The 27,697-nt window shown below is 42.8% G+C and overlaps 1 protein-coding gene across 1 annotated transcript; it reads right to left on the bottom strand.

Moving 5' to 3' along the window:
- Window positions 1–187: 187 nt before the first annotated feature.
- Window positions 188–27,002, bottom strand: LOC121599072. Its single transcript, XM_041926574.1, has 3 exons — window positions 26,936–27,002; window positions 16,997–17,052; window positions 188–535 (listed from the first exon to the last, which is right to left on the bottom strand). Exons 1-3 carry the CDS (start codon window positions 27,000–27,002, stop codon window positions 281–283), a joined length of 378 nt encoding a protein of 125 aa, XP_041782508.1. The 3' UTR covers window positions 188–280.
- Window positions 27,003–27,697: the final 695 nt, after the last annotated feature.

Consider the following 27,697-nt stretch of genomic DNA (forward strand, 5'->3'; position numbering starts at 1 on the left):
TAATTTGTTCTCATTTTAATGTTTGAAAGCAGGTTTTTCATGTTATGTCGGCCTGTTTTTTCCTTCTTGCTACTGATTTGCACTCTTCCCTTGAGCGGCAAAGCAACTCTATCAAATCACCGTGAAAACAGAATGTCCTTTTTCGTCTGGATTACTGCTTCTTCCTTTTTTCGCTCCCTGCTCACCCGGTGTGTTGGCCGAAGGCTGCGGGTTGTTCGTGCCTTCGCGAACAATTAATGCTTATCTTTGATTCGTGTTCGTCTTTTTCTCCCGCTGAAGATCATTTCCATGGTGCCTTAATGCTCCGTGCCTTTGAAATCAGCGGCTTCTTTTGTGAGTGTCTCTGCTTGAGGCACACGGTGCTACTGGTGGATTGTCCATGATGGTCCATTGCCGAGGCTTTTTCTTTTGTAGGTACTTTGCACCAGTATCCGGGAACGGGATGCTGGTTGAAGGGCGAGTCCGTCTGCACAGCACAGAGGTAAAATGCGGGTGCGAACGAGTACCAGCGCTGTCGAGCACCAGCAGCAGCTCCCTGCGGAGGAAAAGAAACCATTCTTCAAAGGTATGAAAAAGCGCCCGCGAAATGGAAATTAAAAATTAAATCATAATAATGGAAGAAGCAACCTCAGATCATCAGCATAAAAAAAGGATGCCTAGAGGTGACCAATGGAACAACAATGAAACGGGGTTGCTGCAAGTGATTGCCAGCAAAGGAGAGAAAGATGTTTGCTGAGCTGGAAAGTAAATCGCTTGATATTAATTGCGAGAGACTGCTAACTTTAACTATTTAATTTGCCTGAATCAAGAATATTGGAATGTGTTTTGTATGGTTGTCCATTCTTCGATCCTTTACAACAATTTTATTATTGAATTGTACACATTCTTATTTATTTACTAAACGAAGGAATCATACCAACTAAACTAACTGATCGAAAAAATAGCGTTGAGCAAGTGTCCCGAATATTGAAATATGTTTTTATGATGTCCTATAATGTCCTATGAGGTTCTAATGAGGTTCAAATATACAACAAGACGCAATACTTGGCTGTTCTTGTTTGATGTGTCCTGTACAATTAGCTACAATATTTTAATACGTGTTGATCTTGATGGTTTTTATTTAATTTTTTTTATCAAAACTAGAATCTAAAAACAATAATGAATTCTAGATTTGTTAATTTTAGCCAAAATATCCTCGAGGTATAGAAGGCCAGTAAGATATTTGTAACTTCTACTTTCAATCCATTTGATTAAATTCATTATCAATTCAGTTAAACGATGTTGAGCTTCTGATAAGACTTTATACACATGAGTTTATGCTAGTTTGTCTCGTAAAGATATCCATTTAAAAACTCAAGTAGAGATGAGAAAATTTTAAAATAGTAAATGTTCCATTTGTCAAGAGTCGATACAGCCAGTGGATAACTTCATCCATGTACAGTTATTATTCCTTCAACATCTCCTTCATGTTGTCCCAAAATCAACCTATCCTTCTAATTTGCCATCATCGAATACTTCCGGATCAGTTCGAACAATGTCAGCAAGTAGGGCCGACCCAAAACTCATAACACAATCCTGCGAAAGGGTCACAAACAGATCACTCCAATCAAATACGATCACAATCTACATCGAATGCGGGTGGAAACATGACCGCTTTTTTCCAACAACGTCCAGAAAAAGGGTTTCCATCTTTCAACACAAACTAATGATCGTTCCACATCGAGCCCTACCTGTGCTTGTGTTGTTAGAAAGAGAGGGAGAAAGAAGAGAGCAAAAAAACCCTTCCCCAAAACAAGACAGATCGTTCATCGTGATGATAAAATCATTTGGCTCAACACGAAGGAAAAGAGGATTAGAAGTAACCTGTTCCACTGCGGTTCAATCGACAGAATGCAGAGCGCATCGATCATCCGCCTCGGTCTGCACTGTGTATTTGCACTGAAGCACTGAAAAATCAATTATCGCTAATCGTGTTTAAGGACCCTTTCTGTGTTTCTTCTCCACTGCTGGGCTGTTTGCAAAAAAAAAAAAAAAACACGAAACCCTTTCGAAATCGAACCCATACTCCATTAGCTACAAACACAAAAGACCTGCTGTATTCCAGGTAGTCGGTAGGGGTCCTTCATGTTTTTTCCCCCTTTACTTTCTTCCATATTCGCAAGCCCCTTCCGAAAACCCCTTTTGGGCAGCAATCCTTTCACTGTTCCTTTTACGCTCAGGCTTATGCACTTGTTTCGCTTGCCCGAGGTAGAAACCCTTTTTGCGATCGATGATGGGAAAGGGACCGAACAGCCAACAGGGAACGGAACGGAAACAATCGTAAAAAGGGGTTTTGGACAAGGCTTAGGAAAATCAATCAAAACAATCGTTGATCGATTTCCGCAATACCAACACACAGCAAATAAAAATAAAAGGTAAAAGGGAGTGCGCGGCCATTAATAAAACCGTCAACCATTAATGGGTTAAGAGGGGACACACAAAGGAAGGGTGAATTTGGGAAAAAAAGGGTTCCGAAGAAGCAGGTAGTCGGAAAAGGGTAATCCTTTGGCCGCTTGCTTCAGACAAGTGTATATAGCCGATGCGTATTTCTATGTGTGCGCATGGGAGAGTTCTACCGCACCAACCCTTTCGAGCCCAATCGTTACGAGCTGGATTGGTGCCCATAAAATCTGCGGTAGGTCTAGGTGCGTTTTTATATGTGTTTATGCTTTTATATACGCACATCGCCAAAGGGGTTAAACACACGCATTCGCTCCTCTGCCCGCATTGGTAAGCAAGCAAGAGGGGAGACAGACTGGGACCGAGGACGGAAGCAAAGGGGTTGATATATGTGTGTGTCACCCTTTCGAAACATAAAACCCTTTCCCGTGTGTATGTGTGTGTTTGGGCTGCACGCTTGCGCAATGAAGCAAAGCACGTGGCGTCGTTGGCGATGGCGCGCCTCACGAATGTGTTGTTATTTATCACGTGCGATGCTCTTTCCTGCCCATAAAAAAAGGGTTAGATTCTGCTCGGTGCTCGGTGCTAACGATGGCAGTTTGCCGTACGTGTTGGTGAGAAAAAGGGGTAATGAGCTGTGTGCGGTAGAAAATGGCGTCAGTGAATAATGATGTGTCAACAAAGGGGTAATGGCTTTATTCCATTGGTTGTTCTCCCGGTAAGAGGCCATATTTTATTGAAGGTGTTTTTTATATTTGTTTATGGTGTTGATTGGGCAGCTAGAGTCTAAATAGTGTTTTAAAAAAATCTTTTTAGTGTTGTAAGTTTCATATAGATTGTTCTCCTTTTATTTCACAGAAAAATGACTATTTGCTTAGCAAAATATTTTATTGGTAGATTTAGACATTATAAATATTGTAAATATCATAACAAACAATATTTACCTAAAAAACTTTTTTTTATATTCTTCATAGGATTTACATTAAAAATAAAAATATTATTTTAACAAATGAATCACTTAAGTTTCATATAATAATATCGTATTTATCCAAAATAAATATATTTTTTTACTTGCCGTCCCTGTATCCCAGTGAAGCAAACTAGAGCAAAATACTAACTGAAAAACATTGCAAGGCATCCATTCGTTTTTATAGTTCCCTATATAAAGAAATAAAATATCAATAATCATCTGAAATAACCACCGCAACAGCTCTTCAAAAACCCGCACCAAATAGCAGCTTCCAATTGCGTTTCATCGCGTTCGAATCGGCAACAAAAGTTGCCAAAAAAAAGTAAATAGTCACACACACACAAACACAATGCCGTGCGTATCGAGCAACCCCTCGATACAACACCCAACAAGCCATGGCTACCCCCTTTACCGGACAAACCCCTCGCCAAAGAGAGAAAACGCCCGGGCCAGCCCGACTCACCCGTAGTTTCGCATATGTGCAATAAAAACCGTAACGACTTAAATTTCTGCCATTTCAACCATTTCCGACCGAGCGGAAGGAAACGGTCCACTCGTTTAGGTTCGAAAGGAAAAACCGGCCCTGCCCGTTATGCCGGCAAGCGCTGCCGATTCCACTGTGCAAAGGGCGGCCCAGGGCGGTGGAAATAAAACAGAGGGATGATGTGAAAACCGTGGAAATCGAATCGCCGAATCCTTTAAGTAACCCGTTGCGGCATTGCGTTACGGTACTGGGGGGTGGGGGTGAGCCCAGGTTCAGGATAACTGTATACTATCGGGCAAAGCTATGTGCGCAACACCGCAGTACGCACACACCGCTAACAGAAAGAAAACTGTATGGAATGACAAAAAAAAAATAACAGACTACGGAGGAAAACCCAAATAACAAAAAATGGAATGTGTGGGCTCGGCTAGGTTTGTGTGCAGCGGGGCAATAAAGGGGTTGCTTTTGGAGCAAGATTTACTGCCCTCACGTAAACGAATAAGGGAGGGGGGGAGTGAGTCTCCGCAGTGACTTGGTTCGGGTATTGCCTCGTTAACAAAACCGTTAATTTGGGGAAAATCAAAGAAATCAACGTAGTGAAGGAGTTTTCTGATGCACGCGCAACTCGTACACTCACAGCGAAGGAAAACGGGACCTTTATATTTTCCTTTACTTTCGTTTTTATATCCCTTTGTGCGTGTGTGTCTGTCCCAGTGAAATGGGGATACCAATTGGCTATGTATCAGTGTCCAACAGTGGGTGCAAGCGGTGGAAGGTAAGGCGTCTATGAGGGTCATAAATTTTTGATAGAAGGATTTGACCGTATTTTCCCTTTCGTTTTGCGTTGCGCATAGTAGCAAAAGACCTTACTCTTTTGCTATTTGTTTCTTATCATCCAAACGCACACTGTGGCTCCTATTTTGAAGCTATTGGCCTTCCAAGTAAATTTGAAAATAAGCAATACCAGTATCAACCACGCACAATCCGATTGGTTTTGTTGGGAAATAAAATGGAAAAATTACGCGAGCCCAGCAAAACAACATCACCACAAGGAAAGTCTTCCTTGTTGTGGCAAGCAAAGGGATAAGAGCACTCTTTATCTTGGTTTTCTCCCCTCGCATCACACAACCCTGCTGCGCAAGGGGTTAGGCTTTTCCCGACCCTATATCAACGAAAGCATTGTTTAATCTCTTCAATATTGAGCTCTTCTTCCCTTAGCTACGTTCCATCGAGTCCCCAACAAGACAACAGCCCACCCCAGACAAGCTGTTACTGCTGTTCGTGATGAAAATTCCTTTTCACATAAAAGTGAGAAAAGAGGTAGCCAAGAGGGGAATTTTCCTTCCCAAACCATCCTGTTTCATTTCGAGATGATTTTTCCTCCTGTTTTGCGGCGCAGGAAGTTTTTACAATGATAACAACGAAAGAAAAAGAACCACACACACAAAAAAAGTACAAAACATTTGATCAAAAGAGGAACAATATCCTACAGGAATAACAGCAACTTGCTGCCTTCCTTTGCAATTTTTGGAAGTCCAGCCCGATGGTTTCGGTGGAACAATAGGTTGGGGAACGGGGTAGCGATGGTGCAGAACTTCCGAGCAGTAGGAAGAAGACGAACGCAGTGAAAGCATAAATTTATCATCCAGAATAACTCCTTTCTTTCCTCTTTATTTTTCCTTCCTTGGTGAATTCTCTGTTTGCTCTGGCACGTCTCAAGTATGGTTCGAATTTCGCTCGAGCTCGCTAACAAACTGCCTGATCGATCGTCCTAGAGGTTAGAGTTATTGTAGATGGTTTTAACGAATAAAATTTAATACATCTTTTATGGCTTTATTTCTGTATTAAACTTTGTGCAACAAGTAAGTTAAATTTTCAATTTGTAAAACATATTGTTTGCTCTAATGTTGCAGTTCTTATCGGAAAAAATAACTATGAATCAAACATTTTAACTATAAATTAAGTCACACATTACTGTCTAACGTATAACCGATGAGTTATTGTTTCATCCCTAATCAAAGTCATTGCTTCACAAATAAAAGGTAAATTAAAATTTAGCTATTATTGTCGTCCCACTGACAGTTTCTTGATTTCTTGAGATTAAAAATCATATATTTCAAATTGACAAATAATCCAAATTTTCGGGCAATGATAACGAACTATTTTTTACCTTGATTTACACCCATCTATACTTATTAGCCTATCTATTCTACGTTTTCCTTTGTTACTGTTTGTTAACTTTTATTTTCAAGTTTGCTAAAAAATATCAAAATTTAGTAAAGGCAATCATAGCGAATCATTGAAAAGATTCCATTGCTTTTCCTCAAAATAAGAACAGTAAACGATCTGCCCTCGACTTTGCCCGGAATGAAATACGAGAAAATTATAGGTAGACTTTCCCCGAGCAAAAGGGTGACCCATCAAAGTAACCAAAAGAAAACCATCCACCACACACAGGCACACAGGCATTGCCAGCGTTGCTTTTTCCCTCCTTCTACTTTTTTTTTTTTTGAAGGGAAGAAAATGCTCCCGTCAGCGGCCACCACATCTCCCTGGAAAGTTTTCCTCCTTCCATTCTTCTCCCCGCCAGAAGGACGGACATCCCGGAAGCAGCGCAAAAAAAGGGAAGTTTGATAACACGGAAGAAGTGTGTGGGGAAGTGTGCGCGGGAAAAGGGATAAAGAGAAAACTTATCACCCCCTTTGGAATCCGAACCAGGGCCCCCGCTGCTGCGAGAGAGCGAGGATTGTGTTTCACTTTCGCTTTTCTTTTCGCCAGGCCGTTCACCGCACCGAACGGGCCAATCCATCTCTCTGCTACGACCAGGACGTCGACGACGACGACGACGGTGACGTTCCGACAGGGTCAAATGAAAACGAAACACTAAACCCCGTTGCAGCAGAGCAACCCTTGCCCTTGCCTATCCCGGTTCCGGAGGGTGAGTGCGTGTGTGTGTGTCTGCTTGTGTGTTAGTCTGTGTATGGAAAGAAAGAGTAAGGCCGAAAGTACATAAAACTCTCGAACCCCTCGGTGATGCGCTGTGCTGGGTGTGGGTGGGTGTGCGCTCGGAGGAAAAAATCGAAACGGGAGAATCGAAAATCGCAAAACCCAACCGACCGTTTCCATTTCGGTTTTCCCGCCAGCCGTGGTAGACTCCAGATGACAGCCATAACGAGGGAAACCCCGGCACCGAATGCGAAAGGATCAAAGTTTCCCGCTACTAACCCCTCGCGCCTAACGAAGAAGCAACACACACACACACACAAAAAAGAAAACATCAACACAGGCACCCAGGTGGGTGGTTGGGAGAGTGGGCAGTGGGATAGGCTGGTAGGAAAGCAGCGCACCCTTACGCACACCGCTGGCACACCGAGATGATGGAACTTCGGAACCCGAATATAATAAGGGTTAAATACGAGAAATCATATATACGGCAGTTTATGTTTTTCTTTTGTTGCGCTTGCCTACCCGAATAAAAAGGGGGACATTTGATGTGCTATGTGCGTGTGTGTGTGTGTGTGTGTGTATTTTGAAGCATCAGGAAAATGGCCGGCATTGAAAATCCGTTTCCCGGGAGACCCCGTGTGTAAGCATTGGTTGGAAAACAGTCACACAGCAACGCAACAGTAGGGAAAGGATGAACCCGGGGCACGATTGGAGAAGTTTTAGATCCACATTTTCAGCCACAGCCACCCACCCAAAATGGGTGGTAGAGTTGGAATCGAGAAAAGCCCTTCGTTCCGAACGGGGTGGATTGGTGGGTAGAAGATTTACGAGATAGCAGCATCCCGTTCGCTTAGGGTGGAGCCATTTTGGGTTGTTTCTTTTCCCTTTTTTTTTTTTTGCTTTTATTCTCTGGGACAGAAAATCGAAATATAATGTGACCTTTGGCGCTTTGGCCGAATGTGTCTCATGAAATTAACTTTTGATGGCTATTAATCGGCGAGCCTTTTCCTTATTTACAACTGTTTAATATGTTTCTCTCACTGCAGATGCCGTTAAAGTGGGCAGAGGTAGTTTAATTCATTATTAAGCCCTTTTTGCAACATGTTACCATTGAGAGATGGCACAATTTTGGAAAAATGGCATATGTTAGAGTTATAGTCTCTATTATTTAAATGACCAAATTGTATATATATCCAATTTTAATTTTGTATTATTTAATTTTACTACACAACATTGAATCTCAAAGACGTACAGTTTATTACAGGTCCTTGTTTGAACATTCGTTTTAAAAAGTTGTAATGTGCAATGGATGTACTGTATAGAACATATCAGATGAATAAAATAGGTCTCTGTTTTTATGATCCTACATCCGCTCGTTGGCATTTCTGTACTACATTTACTCATTCTCTTACTTATCAAACTCTTCATGGTATTGGCGACTGTAGCAGTGTCATATTAATATGACATATTTATGATTTATTTCTTCAATAATAATTACAATAATTTATAATCTATTTACCAAAGTTAAGTCTTATCATTGTACAAATCGTAGAAATCCTGCAACTTACCAACAAGCTCGTGATGGAAACAAACCCCGAAACGACCGAGCAAGATAAACTGAGTATCCCTGAAGCTTAAGAACCCTATAATAATTTATCTTGGCTGCCTTATTTCTTAATTTACATTTAATCGACCAAATTTTAATGAAAGTTAAGCTACTCCATTTGCCAAATTTAGTGTTATTATTTAGTTATTACGAGTTATTATTTAAACCAACTAAAAAACTGGTTGGGCCGGTTCCGCGGTACAGTCGGCCACTTGTATGACTTACTAACATCCCCATCAAGTCCCGAATGGATCGTTCTCCCATACGTAGGACTGACTATCTTGATATGGTAATCAATAAGTCAATGAGAGGCAAGTCCACTAGTGGTACAGGCAGGCTTTGACAGACAACGGTTGTTTTGCCAAACAAGAACAACTGGTTGAAATTAATCTGCAGTATAGTATACATAATTGTCTTGAATTTTATTAGATTAATTATTGATTTTTCATTAAATAAACCCTAACTTATTAGTGGCAATGTTTCGGATAAGATTGATATTTTTATATAAATCATATCCAATTTATTATGTATGATATAAATTATGCTTGTAGCTTTAAACAAACATACGGTAATAACATTTCCATTAACACAATATTTATCATGTTTTGTATGATTCAATAGTACTATTTTTGTTGAAACGCACGTTAAATATATTAAAAATGTTATATTATTATACAATTTACAACTCATTACCACCTTACAGTGTTTCGGCAATCATCGCTGTCTGTTTCTAATAACGCGTTCGAGATTTTCTCTAATAATTCCACGAATCGGCACATAATTCTCTTTTTGACCCCATTCGTCCATTCACAAAAAAAAGCATTCCCACCGATTCATCGATAAGCCTGATCGTGGCTCTATCGCATAACAAGACGATAAATTCATATTTAATCAGATTACTTCTCGGTCTCGTGCTTACGCGCGCTTCGCTTTATCAAACCCGGGCACAATCCCGGGCTCCCCAACAGGCCTCCCCTTCACGCACGCTGGCACACGCCGCACGCTTTAGCAGATCGTTAGTAGCGCGTGCCGGCAAAAGGTTAATTTCCTTAAAACGATACCCATCATTCCGGCAAAAGCGGGATGCGATACGTGTGTTCGATTTCAACACGACTTTTCCGGACACAATTTTTCGTTTCCCCCTCCCGCAACCGTTGGCAAAGCCACACCAAAAGGAAGAGGAATGTATGCATTTTCATTAACCCTCACATGGGGTTCGATTTGTCAACCCTCCGCGGTACTGGTTGACGCCCGTACGCTAATGAACCCACCGATAAAAAGAGAGAGAGAGCAGAGAGTCTTTCGCCCCTGCTTTCCCTAGGCTAGCTAGTGCTTGCTACCGAAGGGTGGCCCTTTAGCCATATCTTAGTCTCACCATCACGCATGTAAATTAATACATCCGTCAGACCAGAAACACCAGAAGGTCCTTGAGCGACCGAAGGGGGAATTCATCGTTTTTTTCTGGTTTTTACTTCCCTAAAGAAAGAGGAAGCTTCTCATTAAACAAAAACAAGCTAACAAGGAAGGCGCGTTGGGTGGGGGTGGGGGGGGGGTTTCAAAAATAAAACTTCCTCCCCCAAAACAGCACCCCTTTTTGGGTGCGTCGCGTGCATGTGTATGGCTCTTGCTCTCTGTTCTTACTTCCCATCGTTCGATTTAAAAGAGTCGTAAAAATATCATTTACTTTATTGCGGGTCCAGGGAAGCGTGGGCGCGCTTCACCGTGCTAGCTTCTCGAACCTTTTTTTTTTTTGCCAGGAAGCAATCAAACGTTACAAAATGTCAGCGGTCACGCACCGTTGCAGCGCACCCGCACGCGACCAATGCGCCCAAACGGGGACCACGCGAGAACTCGTTCGAAAGGAGAGGCAAGAGTTAACTCGGAGCGGCAGTCCCAGCAGTCCCGTCGATCGAACTCTTCCCTGGGGAACGCTTCAAGAGGTACATCGGCTTGATTGAATATCGCGTGCCGGGGACGATGGTTAGATTTAGCTTAAGGGTTATTCGCCATCATCGGAATTGGAAGCGTTGCGCTTTATGCAACCAGCTACGCCACCGCTGCGATGTCAACAACCTTCTGGGTGTCACTTGTCGTACGTGGCGTTGTTTCTGGCAAAAGAGCTCCACCACAACACAAAATTTGCTACAAGAACCAAAAGACAGAACTGGAATCTACTTCTGATCTTCTCTGAATGATGCATACGTACTCTCGAACCCGACTTCCCGTTTCGGAACAGACGGAACGATGACGTATGCCGTTGGGGCAATATGGAGCTAAAAATAGACATCAACTCCGAGGGGTAGAGTAGTACATGCAGCCGGTACACGAGCCGGTGGTAACTCGATACGGAAAGGACGGGGGATTGGGACGGCGTAAAAATACACTAACCAACACCTTCGTGCTGGTTGGGCTGTTTTGGGGACGGGGAGTGAAATAGGTGACAAGTACGTATTTAATAGCTGCTTTTACGAAGATCCCATCACATCGCAACCCAGGGTGCAGGAATGAGGAGACCCCTTCAGAATAAGCAGGAACACACCGACATCATAAAAAACCACATACACACACACACACACACGCCTCCAAAGGAAAACAACAACACCAAACTGCTTCGAATGGGGCGATGCATAGAGCAGGGATAAAAAAGCAAACACGCTTCAACCGATTCCTGCCGAGACGGCGGACAATGGTTCATCATTTATCTCCCTTCAAGAGGCACAAGAAACCCCCCTCTCGAAATCTCAACCATTCTGTGGCAACCGCAAGTAGCAGTGATGCCGCTGCTGGGATGCTGTTCGGGTTTTTTTGTAGTTGTTGTTATTCTTATGTACCAGCACGCGCGCGCGCGCGCGCTTCCCTTCCAAGAGCTAGATACCTCATTATGACCATCATCAGGGCAAGGTAGTGCTGCGTATGTGCGCTGCGCCCATTTAAAAAAGCGCATCCACAAGCGTATAAACAACGCAGCCGGGGAAGCTGGCGTGACCATGACAGCCAGTGGTAGCGCATCAGCACCACTAGCACGCGACCAAACGCAGTAGCTCGGGGATGTGATGCTCGTGGTCACATTAAAAAAAGTGTCAAAGTCATCGTTTTTTTTCTAGTTCCCGCTCCCTTTTGCTCTCTTCTTATAGGGTGGTGGGCAATGAAATAAATAGACGAACTGGTTTAACGTAAAGTGTCACTAGGAAGATTTATTTTCAAAAACGATGGTGGACCCGATGTGTAACATCGTTCGACTCTCGTACGCATATGCGTGGACGTGTGTCTGCTGCTTATCACGAGTACCGTCGGTGGAATCAAACACTGCCAATGGTACATTTCCGGCGGCAAAGGTAAAAGACATCGAACCGTTTGTTGGCCGCTTTAACCCGTCGGAAGAAATGAATCCTTTTTCCTTCCTGGCCTACTTATCACTGAGCAAATAGCTGCGGTTGTAAAAGGGTACGCTCAACATTGCCTGGGATGGTTCTTTGGTGTATTGTGCGCTCTATAGATTCTTTGCCCCGAATTCGAACTCCGGTCAAAAAAGTTAGGATCTTTCGGAGAACGAGTTTCTACAAGTATTTGTCTATTTGGTTATGTACACGAAAACAAAATTGACTGCACTGCAAACAAACGGGCGAGAAAAGGTTTCTCCTTGAACGGAAAACAATCAAAATCCTAAAGAAACTTGGAATGATTTAGCAAAGATCGTTTCAATGTGAACATTTGCAACATATTTCCTTACATCGCTTTTGACGTGTTCATAAGCAAACATTTCAAATATTATCCCTTACACCGGTGCACTCCCTTCTGGGAGTTCCCATCTGGAAGTTATGCTGCAGAACAATGCATCAAATGCCGCGTGGTGGTCCTTCATTCAGGAGGCGAGTTTTAGGCGTTTTGACACAAACATTTCCATCCAGCGCTACAACAATGCACTTCTTGATTTTAATACAGCACCATAGCAGAACTCATGTCATTTCTGTGCCATTTTTTCTCGCACATTTTGAGCAAACAAACAAAACCCGCCACGCCCGGTGGGAATGCATTTGAAATTAAATGCATAATGGGTATGGGAAAGAAATTGCAACCATTCACAACGCAAGACTATTTTGAATTTGATGTTGAAATGTCCGTCCGTGTTTTTTTTTTCTGAAGTGTCATGCAGCGAACAATGCCACAGAGCGTTTAGTTTTGTCACCTTCCGAACAAACGACGCGGGGCTTGGAACGTTGGCACGTTGGACGTGAAATCAAAATATGTTAATCATCGTGGTATTGAGTGGACATCAAGAAGTCCGGAGACCACACTGAGCGACTGAGGGAGAGAAGAAATGGCTTCGCAAGCCCCTCTCAGTCGACCGAACTCTCCAAGGCGGGACGCAATGTCAAGAGTCATTAGAATTTTTTAATTGCACCAAATTCCTGCATCGATGCCTGCGCTATTTGCCTGTGTGGCACGTTACGCAGAATGCTTTCTCTCTTTCTCTCTTTTTTTTTGCTGGACGCTGAAAGAATGTTCACCAAACGGTTGACGAACGATGACGAGCCACCGAGTGATAGGGGAGGGAGGGAACACGCCTCAGCAGCACTCTCGAAGATCAAATAACATTTTAATGAAAACATTCGCCCCGAACATAAATTGGAAATTCAATCAATGTGTTTTTCGCACGCTAGAAGATGTTGCGGCAATCAGCTCAGATGGGAGCAAAGCATATTTGCACGCAGTAGGGGAGAGGGTAGCGGAACAAGCGCTGGTCGGTACACGGTTGGCCATCGTAATACGCGATCCTCATTAACATTTTCCGGTGAAGTTAAAGCTGGTGGTGGTGGTGGTGGTGGTGGGGGGGCGAAGGGATGCTCACCAAAACGTTAAAAGGACGAATGGAACTTAGGACACTGAGCATTGAATTAGAGAATGTTGCGTTTGATGGTGCTTTAGATGATAGGAAAGTGGACAAAAAATCGGTTCCATGCCAATTGGATGACGAGATGCACAGTGTGGGTTGCTAATATATGCCTAGAAGCTAGAAAATAATGGTTAAAACACAAATTCATCTATGAAAAAAACATTCCTCTTCTTCCTTATCATTTGCCCCATAAACTGCTTTTATAACAACATATCCTAAATTTATTTTAACACCACTCCTAACATCAACCTAACGACTGTAATAGTCTCGCCCACATCGCTCACCATAGCAAGAATGTGTCGGCAAGATTCGACAACGCGCATCCTCCCTGAACGGTGATACTTGAACGGCAAGCAATTCGTCAATTCAACACATCGGTCATACATATTTTAATAGCCTTTATGCTTGCTGAATTATTGAACAAGACGAATTTTTAATTCACACGACGCTGAACGGTTTCGGAGGGCCGTGTCCGTTCCGAGGGCGGTGAACGAATTTTCTCACTGTTGTCCCTTCCCTGTCGAGGAAAGTTAGGCTCGCAGAGCGGACGACACGCGTTGAGACATGATGCTGGAGATTCATGATGATGATGATAATGATGACGATGATGGTGGTGGTAGTGATGGTGACGTTGATGAAGAACAGTTTCAATTCTGGGAAAAACAAACTCCCGCTTTCATCTGAGTAGCAATCGAAGTGAAATGATTTGAGCCAAGAATCATCCCATATCATATCATGAGGGGAACGTAGAGGACAGTGCGCGTTTAGATGAGCGTTTAGAAGTGAAAACTTAAAAAACTTGTCATTTGTAATTTCTAACGAAACGAAAGGTTAAATAAGGTTCAATCACAGCCAAAACTCTTAGCATGTGTTTCTGGTAAAACGGTTTAACTGGGGTAAATTTCGTACCATACGTCATGAAAGAAATAGGCACCAGTTTCAACCTTTGATAATGGCTTCACCATTTCACCATCACCACACACCATACTCCCTGTTATTTAAGGGTCATCTTAAATACACCATTTCCTTACACCCTCGTAAGCAGTAGCAAAAATCGATACCGAAAATGCTTTATAAACAAAAAAAAAACTGCCCAACCCTATCCACCCCAGCCACCAAAACCAATACCTCAAGGGACGTAGAGCGACCACCACCGGGTTTTTTGGGGTTGAAAACTTTATCTACCATTCCCGTTACGCTTCTTCCGCTGCGCTATATATGTACCGTTAGTTGAGTGTCCCGAGGGAGAGAGAAAGGGGAAAATGGCGGAATCTTTATATTCTTGCCTTGAGAAATCCACCCCCAACAAGCTGACACAATCCGTTCCTTCTACTAGGCCACCCTGTTCCCTTCATCCGCCAGGAATAAGAGAACTGGCTTTTCTGCGCCCTTTATTCCGGTGGGGAGTGTTCCTCCTCCCTCCACACCTCCCCCCATCAACAAAAGGGCTGAAATAATAAATCTTACCCTTTTTGTTATATTGCCCCACGCGTGCGTTACGATCCATTTGGGGCGGATGGCAAGAGTGCGTGTGTGTGTTCAGTCGGTCACATGTGTCCCTTTTCCGGATAGGTGTGTATGTGTGTATGTGGCCAAGAGAGATAGCAGGAAGGCCAAACGCACTGGCCAAATAAGCGAAGGGAAAGGGGACACATACGCCGAGAGAGGCATACGCACACACAGGGAAAGGTTTCGACCTGTGTTAGAAGATACGGCCACTAACGCAAAACGAAAATCGCATTAATCACATCCTGGAAAATATTATTGATTGCGAAACGGTTTTACGACGGCCCCGGTGTGTGTGTGTATGTGTGCTCTAGGGCGCTCAGTTTTGTTTTGTGTGGGGGGTTCACAGACGGTGTGGACGGACGGAGCCGGGGACGTTTTGATGATTGACAGAAGAATCGTGTGCGGGTATGCTGAATGGGAGGGGAGCGGTGGGGGTTGACATGGTTGAGGAGGGCTAGCGAAAATCCTTTCTATATGCTGCAACGGCAAGGGTGTGGAAGCATCTTCATGGACGGAAATGTTTGTAAATAAAAGAGAGCAAGATTGTCCACAATTTCCATTGGTTGAAGTTGAGCAAAACTAAACAAAACTTCCCAGTATTTGCTTGCTTTATAAATTATGAACGATTTTTTGCCAATTTTTTAATTATTTTTAGAGAATCACATATTGATTTCCATCGATCCAGTTTTTGAGTTCATTTTAATAACTTTTTATGTAATCTTTTTCATTATTTTTCCTTTTTTGGCTTTTTTTTGCATTTTAGTTTAATAGTCAACTTTAAATTGTCTGTAAATTACTTTTCATTCTTCCTTTAATTATTTCTTTCTGGAATTTATGTCGATGTGCATATTTCTTTGTTTCTTTGTTGGGTCAAATCAGTTCTTACTTGACTTGACTTGGTTGTTTATTCTATTAATTTGTTTTGCTTAAATGTTTTTTTTTCGTATTGTTTGCACGAGATTCATTATATTATACTTTTAATATATAAAAAAGAAGTTGGCAATTATTTTATTTTCATTTTTTAAGGCTTGTTCTGAATTTGTGTTTTATATTTCATCTCCAAATGTTTCTATATTACTGTTCACTATTTTAATAGCAAAGTAGGAAGCTTTCTTCGGGTTGAAACAAAATTCAATAAAAACAAACAACCCACAGCATCCCCTGTTACTAACGAACTTGCCAAGCTGAGCAAGCTGAGCAAGCGAAAATAAAACGGTAACCAACATAACATCCCTCCCCAAACCGGAAACCTTCTCCTCGTCCGACTGACCACCCTCGTTCGAACACACACACTGCGCACAGATACGTACGGTGTAGAAATGTAGTTCAATCCCAAAGGTTCCTCCTGTTTCCTCCCCGTCGACGATCGAAAATAAAGAAATAGACCATCAAAAGCGAAAGGGATGAACGGAAAACAGGGCGAAATTCGCAACTCATTCATCACGTACGTAACCCCTTGTGCGGCATCGTTATGTGATGCGTCCGATGCGTCCTTCCTGATCCACCACCCATCCACCCAGTCACAATGCTTTTTATGACTTTCCTTCCTGATGCGTACTAGCACCGTCGTCTCTCGGACCCTTCCCCACACTCAATGCCCACAAACACACACACACACACCCCTGTGTTATGTGAGCATGTGTAACGTAACGGTGCCAGAACCCATCAGCAGCGAAACCCACATTATGTACACGTTATCCTTTATCCTTTCACCTCGCCGGAAAAGTGAGAGTTGAAAGCACAACACATACAAGTCCGGTCCAATTCCTGGCTCCCCCGCTTCGACGGACGGTCTTCCGTGTTTGTGTCCACCCCCGACGAACCACTGCGGCGTGCGTGAGGAAGAAAATCGAAAGCAAAGCCCCCGCAACTGAACCCTTTTTATGGCATTTCGTTGCTGCGCGTTGCTTCGTGCTCTGCTTTTTTCCGTTCGACAGGAACAAGGGGAGCAAAAAGGGTCGCTGGAGACCTTTGGGGGGAGGAAGCGATGGAGCTGAAAGCGAAATCCTTTCGCTGTGTCGGTTCGGTGTGTTCCATTGTCAGTGTCACCATCACTCATTGGGTTGGACGTGAGTGTGCGTGTTGTGCGTGGAGAAGGGGAGAATAAGGGAGGGCAGCGCTAGGAGAATGTGAGGAAGATAAACGAACCTGTCGAGTTCCGCAGTCGAGTCGCCTGTCGTTTGTCGAAACACTAACCAACCGGACTGTGGGTGAGAAAGATTGCAATCATTCTCTTCCTTTCCGGACGCTGGGCGAGATTTTTACAACCCCACACCAGGGAGAAGATACATAAAAATACGCACGGAAACATAAAAATAAACACATACACACAAAGCTGGTGTGTGTGTGTGTGCACCAAAACTTCGGTAAGAAAACGGGAATAGAATGAGACGCATTTGCCCCTTTACTTGTGTAAAAGCGAGACACACGACGAAACCCCGTTTAAAAACGGTAACCCCTTTTTCAAACACGCAACCGAACGCATACATACACAGCGCGCAGCTACCCCTATTACGCAAAAGCAAACACACAGCAAGAAGAGCAAGAAAAGGGTTCCTCGTCCGACCATGCTCAAAGCGAGAGAGTGGAGTTGTTTTTTTTTACTTGAGTTTATCTTCTCATGTGTTTGCTATTAGTAACACACCGTGCGCATCATGCTGCTGCTTCCGAGTTATTTATACGCGGGAGTGTTTGCTCTGTTCCCAACCAATGCACACGCAACACACGCTTGTAACATATACACACACGTACACACACACAAACACTCGATATTCAAATGAGAATAGTGCTTCAAAAATAAAAAAAAAGGGGTGAACGAAAACAGGGGCGGAGTTGCCCGTTTTGGTTGGCGTGATTTTGGGCAGCAAAAGGGTTTTTACAGCAATGGTTGAACGAACGCCATTGAGGCGTATTGAAGCGCGCGCGTATGTGTGTATCTGGTGGTTGTTGCATGCGTGGTGCGACTGTTTAAGAGGGAAGGGGTTGATGTCTGTTGCATACACACGCAACCCCTTTCAGGTCGCGTTCGCCAATTGGAAGCGCGCAATTGGATGAGCGCGAGTCAAGCGACCGAAGAGTTTGATTAGATAAAATGGCTTCTTTTTATTGCTGGAGAGATGCGGTGCAACAACGCTGATGGTGAATAGCGGAATTTGGGGCAAGTGTGCCATACGGGGCAAGAGTGCCACCAAGCATTTTTCCTTAAAAACTTTAGTTTAATGATCAATTGTGTATACAGTTGGTTGCTTTCCAATGACTAGGTATTCTGAGCCTAATTTCATATAGACCAATTGATATTTCCCATTGTTTTAAACTGATTTATATTGAGTTTCAAAATTGAGCAGAATATTATAATTTTTTAATCCAACCAAATAAGCTCTCAAAAATCATGCGAACAATCAACCGAGAAAATATTTACACCACCGTATAGCTGAGAAAACGTGAAATATTTTGTGGGGTTAGTTGAAAAAAACTTTCTTTTTGTCACAGAAAAATTCCATTTCAAAAAAGTTACAACTTTTGGGGCAAAAGAGCTATCTCTATTTGGGGCAAGTGTGCCACTATCTTTCATAGGCACGAGCTGTCAAAAATGTAAATATTGTTGTAGCGTGCTGCGGAATGGTGCGCTATTGTGAGCGGATTCCACGCCAGAAAAACAGAACAATAACAAACCATATTTTGGTACAGTTGGTGGTCAAAAAGGCTTCATTGGTGACTAAATACATGTAGGAATATATACACTAGTGCTACAAACGTAATAATTTCCAATTATCTAAGAAATACGGTTATTTTTACCAGGTGGCCGTCTTGCCCCATACGAGTGGCACTCTTACCCCATAGCCTAAAAAACAACGACTTTTTGGACCCTTTTTAAAACGCTTCAAAAACTGTTTTGTTTGCACTTTTTTCAAGCGAAACTCATTTATAAGTGAGGAAATAGATGTAAAATGGTTATGAGATTTAAATCGGCTTTTGAAAAACACGTTTTAGTGAGTTATGACTTGAAATGCTTAAGGTGGCACACTTGCCCCAAGTTCCGCTATCAATTTGAAAGTTTTAAGCCAGTGGACATAGAACATAGAGTTACATCTTTAAGTATTGATGCTCTGTTTTAAGCTGATACATACTCTGTTATGGGGTTAAATGGTTAGTGTAAAAGTAGAAAATAGAACCAAGAGTAAATACGAAATCATATGATAAATAAGAGAATATCGTAACGCAAAAACAAAATAATTTGGCTTTGGAATAAGTAATATTACAGTATTTTTAACAGCATTTTAACAACATAAACCATTATTCCACAGATTTCATAAGTCGATACAAATGGAAATAAAAATAAGTGAAGAGGCAAACAAATCAGCTCCAAGACTCGAAATTTAACAAATAAACATAAATATAGAACATTCAATTGTACAATTGCAATAAAAAAAAGCAGACAATATCAATTTATTGTTTCACTTTTCATAGGATTTTATTACATTTGGCCTTAACATTAGGTTCGTAGTATCAGGTACAAGGACCAGGTCCAACATAATAACCCTAATAAAAACCAAAATTGAATCTTTAGCTAAAAAGATAACTAACAAAGACTGATTCGAGAGTTAATGCCTAAAGATACCACATATACAGCGTATGTGGCCTTGATACGTTGACCTTGTCAATGCAAATTTGTGACATAAATAATGCTACTATTATCTAGAGCAAAAACACGTTAGAAATTACATCTGTGACATTGGTGAATGACGTTGGTGAAACCAAGCAAATGGGCAAACAATGTTCAGAGGAGAAACAAACAGGTTAGGAACAAAAATCGAAATCAGATTTGAAATAGAAAATAGAAACATGAACACCAACATTAACACACAACCTCAGTGAAGCAAGCTCTTTGAATGGTGATCGGTGAATCGGTTCATCTTCCCTCCAAATCATCCTCAAGTTTCAATATCGACTGTCTTTTCAAATAGAAACCGTTGCCTCTACCGCGTGAGTGGTCATATATGGTGCGAAGTGTTAATTTGTCGTTCTGGAGATACCCAAGAATGTTTTAAGAGCATTAAAAACACTAATCACAATCATAAAGACATCACACTTTTTGGTACATAAAAACTTTCCAACATTGAAACAGTATCAATCTTACCGCCCTCATGCTACTTGCCATCAATCCCCACACCAGCAGCGAGTACCGGCCATAAATTAGAATACAATCAAATAGCCATCGCGAGCTAAACAGAGTGCCAATAGCAATTGCCCTGACCGTACGCCTTAAACAACAATGGGCATACATTTTGTTAAATTGCTTGTACGACACGATTGCAACCAATGCACACAACACAAACACACAGCGATGCTGGCGGTCAGCTAACAAACCACAACGAATGTGACACCGGAAATGGCACTCCCCCCCCTCGGAAAAGCCAGGAACCCGGGTTTGGCTGATTAACACCCGGTTCCGGTGAATTATTTCTAGATGGAGCGCGATTATTACCGCCGCCCTACTACCAAGCGGCGGATGAGCGTAGCGGTAGATGAGTGAGTGGTTTGTTCACAAATTAAAACACAGCACGACGGTCACCCTGGGCCATTTTTATTAATATCATAAAGCAAACCTCCTGTGTCCAGTGCCGCCGAATGGGAGGGGGCGGGCGTTGTGCATATAAATTTTGCCTTCGATTAGCCGGGGACGCACAAGGACGCGGGTTAGGAAGATGTCGAAACACACACAAACACACCCTATATGGGAGCATTATCAAATTAAGCACTACACGGTGTCGTAAATAATGAGCTCGTTTGTTTTTCTCCTGACCACTCTCGGGGAAAGCTGCGGGTTTGACCGGGGCCATCACAACGCAATGCTTCCACCATTCTGGACCGTGTGCTGCACACATGAATCAATACCGAGCACCGAAATTTCTTGACGAAATCGAATTAAAATCAGCCCAACCAGCCGCACACTGCTTTATGGGAATGCCAACACAAGGCTAGGCCCCGACCCTTACCTGACAAAACGTGTGCGACTGCGGCCAGGTATTGTCAGCCGGAGGCTGATATTGGCGAGATGGAAGAACGCTGTTACCTATCAGGCGTAACGCGCCGCGCTTATAATCCGGCCACCGCTTGCGTTGGCACGTTGGAGGTGGAAGCCTATTTTTGGGTTCGCTGCACATACTGCCCGGAACACACGGGAGGAAAGCTTCTTTTCTCACCAGCTGACACCGATCCGATTATTTCCGCGCACACACACACAGACACACAATGGGCAGACCGAAGTTTGCAACTATTTTTGCACGCCAGGAGTGCGCGCTAGGCCGCTGTGTTGATGGTGTGGCTAAAATTAGAGCACGTGCTTTCTTGCTGTGCGTCTCGTCTCTGCTCCTTCCGCTCACACCTGACCGGCGCGGTTTTACATCATAATTAGCGCACGAGTTTTTGGGCTACCTTTGCGGGCTATTTCGAGGCTGTTTTGGAGGCAAATGGGTGAACAAAAGCGGCAAGAAAGGTGGGACCATTTATCATGGGATTATGTAAGTAGGACAGCGTGTCTGGGACACCTTTGGCGAACGTTCGGATGTGGATGTGCAGAATTAGGCGCGTTGGTGTTGAAATCCGATCCATTCGTTAATGGATGGTAGGGGTAAGTAGGTGTGTGTGGAGTCTTGTGATCGTGTCGGTGCATAAGATTTTGCTGTTTATGGATGGAGAGCCAAAGGATAGGGAAGGGATTACATCAGGTTTAGTTTGCTTGAAAAGAAGTGTTGAAATCAAATCAGGACGGTTGTAAAACGCAATTATATTGTTTTCAGTCTTTATTGATTAGAATATTATATTGCGAAAAACAAATAGAAATAATTGTAGCTGTAATTATTTCAGCTAAACTGATACTGATAACAAATAAAAATGAAATATTTAACGTTACCTCATCAAAAGGATTAGCCACATTTCCTACAAAACAAGTTTGGTGTATTAGTCGAACAAACGATATGTTAAATTACTGTTTTATTGATCAACATAATGCAATGCATTTTGCATTATTACATTATGTTTGCTTTTCAATTGAAGAACATATAATATATTTTTCAAACTAACACCTAAAGAAGTCATGATATAATTTAGTTAAACCTAAATTATTAAACCTAAAAACCTAAGGATAATTATCAATTTCATGAAGTAAGAGTCATGTGGTTCAACTTGTTTTTTATTCTATTTAATTAAATCAAGCTTATCTAACATAACTTTTAATTTCTTGAAATATTGCTTGGTTAACAGCAACAAGTTAATCTTTAAGGGGTGATCTAATTCATGTGTTTCTAATACAATTCAATACATAAGAATACATCGTTTTTGTTATGAAGAACGATCAAGACTATATTGACAATTGGCGAAGTGTTGAAGAATGATCAAATAATGGATAGGAACTCCCAAATGTGTTCTACGCCAAAAGACATTTCCGACGAGAGATATGATTTTTGTGTTTAACTCCTTCAACAGGCGTTTTACGTTTCCTTCAAACAATCTGCAGACTGCAACATTATAAATTTGATTCAGAGTTTACTTTACATAATAAGCAAGAAAACAGACTCTTTTTTACATTCAGATAGTTTTTTAATGCTGAATTTTAAAATTACTGTGCACTTAAACAAACGACTCTCCTTTAAACGTTCCTCTCGGTACGATTTAAGACCAGACGCTGCACTGACGTACCCCAAAGACTGCCTTAACCACACCTGTACCCAATACCTGCAAACTCCGCACATAAATAACATCCCTTTCACACTCCATAAAGTGTGAACCGTCGATTGAGCGGTACTACGGTGGCGACAGAAATTCCGCCAAAAATGTGAGGCGTTTCGGAGTCAATAAAAATGATTTAGAGCATCGGGTATCGGTGTGGCAAAAGCACGAAAGGTAGGTGGGTGTATCACGATCACGCTTACACAGAGTATATTTATCAAACCACCTACTCGACAAAAGGTGATAAAGGCGTAACCCGTGGGCCACTATTCCCTTTCGGTTTCGATTGGGCCGAAAAATCGATTCCCACTTCTCGCCCCGGAATCGGCACTCACGTGTGCAACCTTCTTTCACGAGAATAAGATACACCCGTGTGTCCCGAGCGGTACGAAGCGATCGCATCGAATCGAAGCTACAGGTCGTTTTATTTATAGTGTGATTTTTTTTTCTTCTCCACAATACGAACACTAAGAAAAGGATAACAATAAATCGGCACAACAGCTTTAAAGCGACTTCAAACGCGGTACGCTGTGGGTAGGTGGAAAGGGCACAAGAAAAGGGACACCTACCAAACACCACCAAATCCTTCCCAAATGACGCAGCAGCGGACGCGCAGTTTCAACCTTCGTGGATTTAGATTCATTTATTTTCCACCTCTACAATCGCTCGCCCCTATTGTCGGGGAAGAAACGATCAAAATCCTTCAATCATCTCCTCCTCATCCGGCGATAAAGAACGCCAAAAACCCTTCGCCATTGTGCGCCAGTGTGGCAAAAGGCAATAAAAATTGCGTGTTTTTTCCCTGTGTGTTTGCGCAGGACCCCTTTCCCGGGGTGACTGTGACCGAGCAGAATGGAAGGCTTGAAAATAGGGTTTTGGTAATCCTTTCCTGTTGCAAGCGGTGGTGAAATTGAAAAACCTGCGCAAGCAGTTTTGGGCAACGCACCTTGCACCGTGTGCACATCATCGACCCATAATCGACCATCGAGACATGGTCCCGAAATGGCAACTTGATTTACGCTTTTTTCACACGCGCATCTCTCTGCCGTTCCTACCTGGGCGCGAAGGGTTTCCTTCAAACTTTTTTGTTCACCCTTCCTTCGGTCGAGCTACCCTTTTTTCCCCCCGATCGGGTTCTTTTAGTGTCCTTTTTAACCTTCCTTTTTTTTTTGCACAATAAACCTGCAACATTCCTTGAAGCCATTTCGCCAGCATCCTTTTTCTTCTTCAGCCACACAACACGGCCAAAAATTGATGAGTTAAAAATGTTTCCCTATCCGAGCAATTTATCTTCCTTTCGGGGTGGCAAATAAACACAAAAAAAGGTGAGATCGATTCTGTACAAATAAAAGTCTATCCTTTTCTGCTGCTTAGCGATCGGTGGACGCTTTTACGGAGAAACTAGTAAAGCCGGCCGTGGGTTCCGGGACGGTCTTTCTGTCGCACAATGTGGAATGTGTCACAGGTTACGAAGGTGTTACATTCACGTGTTTGATTGTTGTGTGTCGTGTGAAACGAGCCTGAAAGAGTTTAAAGGTAAAAAGGTACTTTGATTACGGGAGGAAATATGGTGACGAACAACAAAAAAAAAACGGCAGGGATAACGATGTAACAAATCGACGATGTGTGGGATAAATTGTGATCGGCAGGCCAAGGAAAAGGTAAGGCTGGAATTCTAGTTTGCAGGAATGTCACAACACGTAAACGTCCCGATTATTAGCTATTTGGCTTTTGTCTGGGAAGGACGGGTAAATATACAACCTATGATATAGTATGGTTGATGCCTGAAGGTGAACGTTACATTAAGGAAGCATTTAACCATAAACGTTTTCATTGGAAGTATTTCATTTACATTTATCAGCCAACAACATCTACAAAAAAATTGAATTTAATTTTAACAATATTACACTACGCTTTATCGATTCGAATCCTCTTTTTACATGCATGTGACCAACAAATATGTGACGCATTGGTTCGGTTCCGGTTCTCGAACCATTTCGGTGGTGGTTGTAAAAATGTTAACTCGATAGGATTTCCCTTTCCATTCTTCCCTTCCCACTTAACCATAAACGAGCCATAACCATAAGCACGACATTCTTAAATTTCAAACAACCTCCTCCCCCCTCCCCCCTAACCACCACCAGCCGCACATTACCGTGGTGACCTTTTTTTTCGGGGTGTTCTTTAGCCAAAATCGTGTGGTTTCACTTTCGCGCGCAACCGAGATGGACTGTTGGATGGACGGCACAGTAGTGCGCTATACCGTTGCATTTCCTGTTTCGGATGCAAAGAACCATTTCCTGCCCAGCCCATTTCGATCGCAAAAAAAAAACATGTAAACGACGCAAACGGAAATCACTTTCAAATAAGAACCCTAGCTCACATTAAAAAAAGCCCCCTATGCGGACAGATACTTGAAAACATGCACTTTTGAGGGAGCTTCAGCTTCTAAAGTGCAGAGCCGGGTGCAGCACGAGATATGTATGTGCCCGGTCTGAGGCATTTAAGCGATACTGTTCGATGATGCACATTCCAAACCGTCCGAGTGCATTGTGGCTGCTGCTCGAGGTTTCGAGCAACACCAACGGGGGGTGGGCTTTCGCTGGTCGGATATGGCAACAATTTTAGCCCCGATAACTGATTTGTTACAATTTCCGACGAGGGATCTACTTTATCGCCACCTAATGGTTTCGGTGCGGTTTTTTTTATCATGCGGTTACAAATGGAACACAATGCACGTACTTATTGCAAGCCTGGGGCAACCATGCTGCGCAGTGTACATCAACTCCAAAATTTAACAGCTTGACAGCTAAGTTACAATCATTTTTGGAATGTCAAAAGCAAACGCTGGTATTGATTTTTATACATTTTTAATACAAAAAGTTAAGCATTAAATCATTCAAAAAATAGATTAAACCGATATGATGTCTTACCCATTCACATTACCATTCAAAAGTCTATCGGGAAAAGGGCCATCGTGAGAACCATCCTCATTGCTAATCCTATTTGTCCTAAAACCTGAGACATTCTTCACCATGACAACTCTTCCTCGAAGTGTAGAGCTATTTACGGCCGTGTAATTTTACCTCCGACATTAAATCTCCTTCAATTTCAATCTTCTCTCTCCCACCACAAGATCATTTAGATTTAATTATCGTTCGAATTGCATCGCACACTGCCATTGTGGCCAATGGGAAGGACAAATTCCTGGAAGCAATATGGAACGGTGCTGAATAAGGTCCCATTGAAGAAAGCACGACAGAGTAAACTGATCCAAAATTCATTCACAACCAGCATCCCACCGTAGCTGTAATCGAACACGCAAAATAAAACCACACGTAACACGACCCGGCGGCGTCGGCCAGCCAGTCCGGTGTTTGTGCTGCCCAGGGCAAACGCAAAAAAAAGGGATATGATGTTCTCCGTGTGCAAGTGAGTGTACATCCGTTCCGATGGGAGATTTTAGTTTTATTTCTTTGGCTAGCCTTTTTTCCCCACATCCCTCCTGCCGTGTGGGTGATCGACCAAACCAAACACTGTCCTGCAAAACGTTTTGTCCATTTGTTGCTCGTTTTCCTTTTCCCCGCGTCCTTGCACTTTCATATTTGTCCCAAGCAACTAAAAAAGAGAGCGCAGTTCAAATATCCTTCCGCAACTGCTCGCCGATCGCTCGCCGATCGATCACAAAGGACAACACACCCCTCCCCTCCCCCCCCCCGGGGAAGGACATTTAAATCGAAAGCCTGCAGGCGCGGGAACGCGGGTGCACGGTGTGTAAGCTGAGCGTCAGCTTCCTGCAGCCCAAAACCAGTGAAAGCCAAACCAAGGCCAGAGGTTTCACTTTTGTTTGAAGGAAGCAAGTTTTTCGCGCTGTAAACGCCTTTTTTTCCTTGGCTTTGGGTGCAGGAAATGCATTTCCAAAGGTTCGGGGCATTTGATTTCACTTTCTAGCTGCGGGACGGGAGCGTTTACACTCCCCACACGCTCCCCCGTTTGTGCAGTAGGTCTGTGCAGTTGGGCGCGGATCTTTTTCCGGGGTTGTGGTTTGTATGAGGTTTTTTTATTTATTTTCTTTGTTATTGTTGAATTCGACTGAAATCGAAAATGTGGGAAGAACACATCGGCGCTGATGTGGTTTAAAAGCGCGCCAAAAATTGTCGTACGAAAATGGAAAGTTATATGTGCTTGAGGACGCCTGACGGTCAAATGATTCGTAGGAAATAGATTTTTTCTTGATTTTAGCTTTTAAAATGTTCTTGCAAATGAAAGTAAACCAAAAACTTGATCTCGAATTATCGATTGAAGTTCAACACGCATTTCTGCTGCCTTGAGTCATAGGAGTTTCACAATATAACTAACCTAAAGATGAGATCATTGAGCGAACGTCGATGTAGTGTGGCAATATCACGAAATTAGAATATGCCATGGCGGTGTAGCTTCGTTGAACCTCACTAACAAACACAATGAAGAATAACTCATTTTTCTTAAACAAAATAAGGTATTATTTAAGCTTTGATCTCAGTTCGATCCTTCCCACATTCGAAGCAATTCAAAAATTCTCACCACAAACCTTCAATAGCAGGCGCTAAAAACTCGAACATCATTTTTCACCAATTTCGTTCTGGTCCAAAACCTCACGATCAGGCATATCATCATTGGGTCAGATCTGTCGAGCATGGGATGAAAAATTGTGTGAAAACCATTCCGAAAAACGCCCATTTGGCGGCGCTTTCGCGGAAACAGTAGCCAGTGGAACGGATTCGCTCGTGAAAGGGCTCCCGGAGTGTGAGACGGAGCAGCGGTCCATTTTTTACCAGCCTTGGTCCACAACGATCGTTCGCACTGACCATAAAGTATATTAATGATATTTTTGTTCCCAACTATAACACCAGAGTCCAACTGGTGTTTTTCTATCCGTTTTTTCAGGACCTTATGGAACGCCATTCGGGTCAGTTTGGGTGGGTTTCTTTTTTCGCTCTTATAATTTAATTTACAAAAAACTGCAGCCCATAGCCGCGTCGTTAAATAACCTTTCCCAATGATGCACGCAACTGGCGTCTGGTGGCGGTAGTAGTGCGTTCCGAGAATTCAATCGTACCCTCAGATGCATCCCTTCTTCTC

The sequence above is a fragment of the Anopheles merus genome, chromosome 3L, assembly GCF_017562075.2.
Source record: "Anopheles merus strain MAF chromosome 3L, AmerM5.1, whole genome shotgun sequence".
Taxonomy (NCBI): Eukaryota; Metazoa; Arthropoda; class Insecta; order Diptera; family Culicidae; genus Anopheles; species Anopheles merus.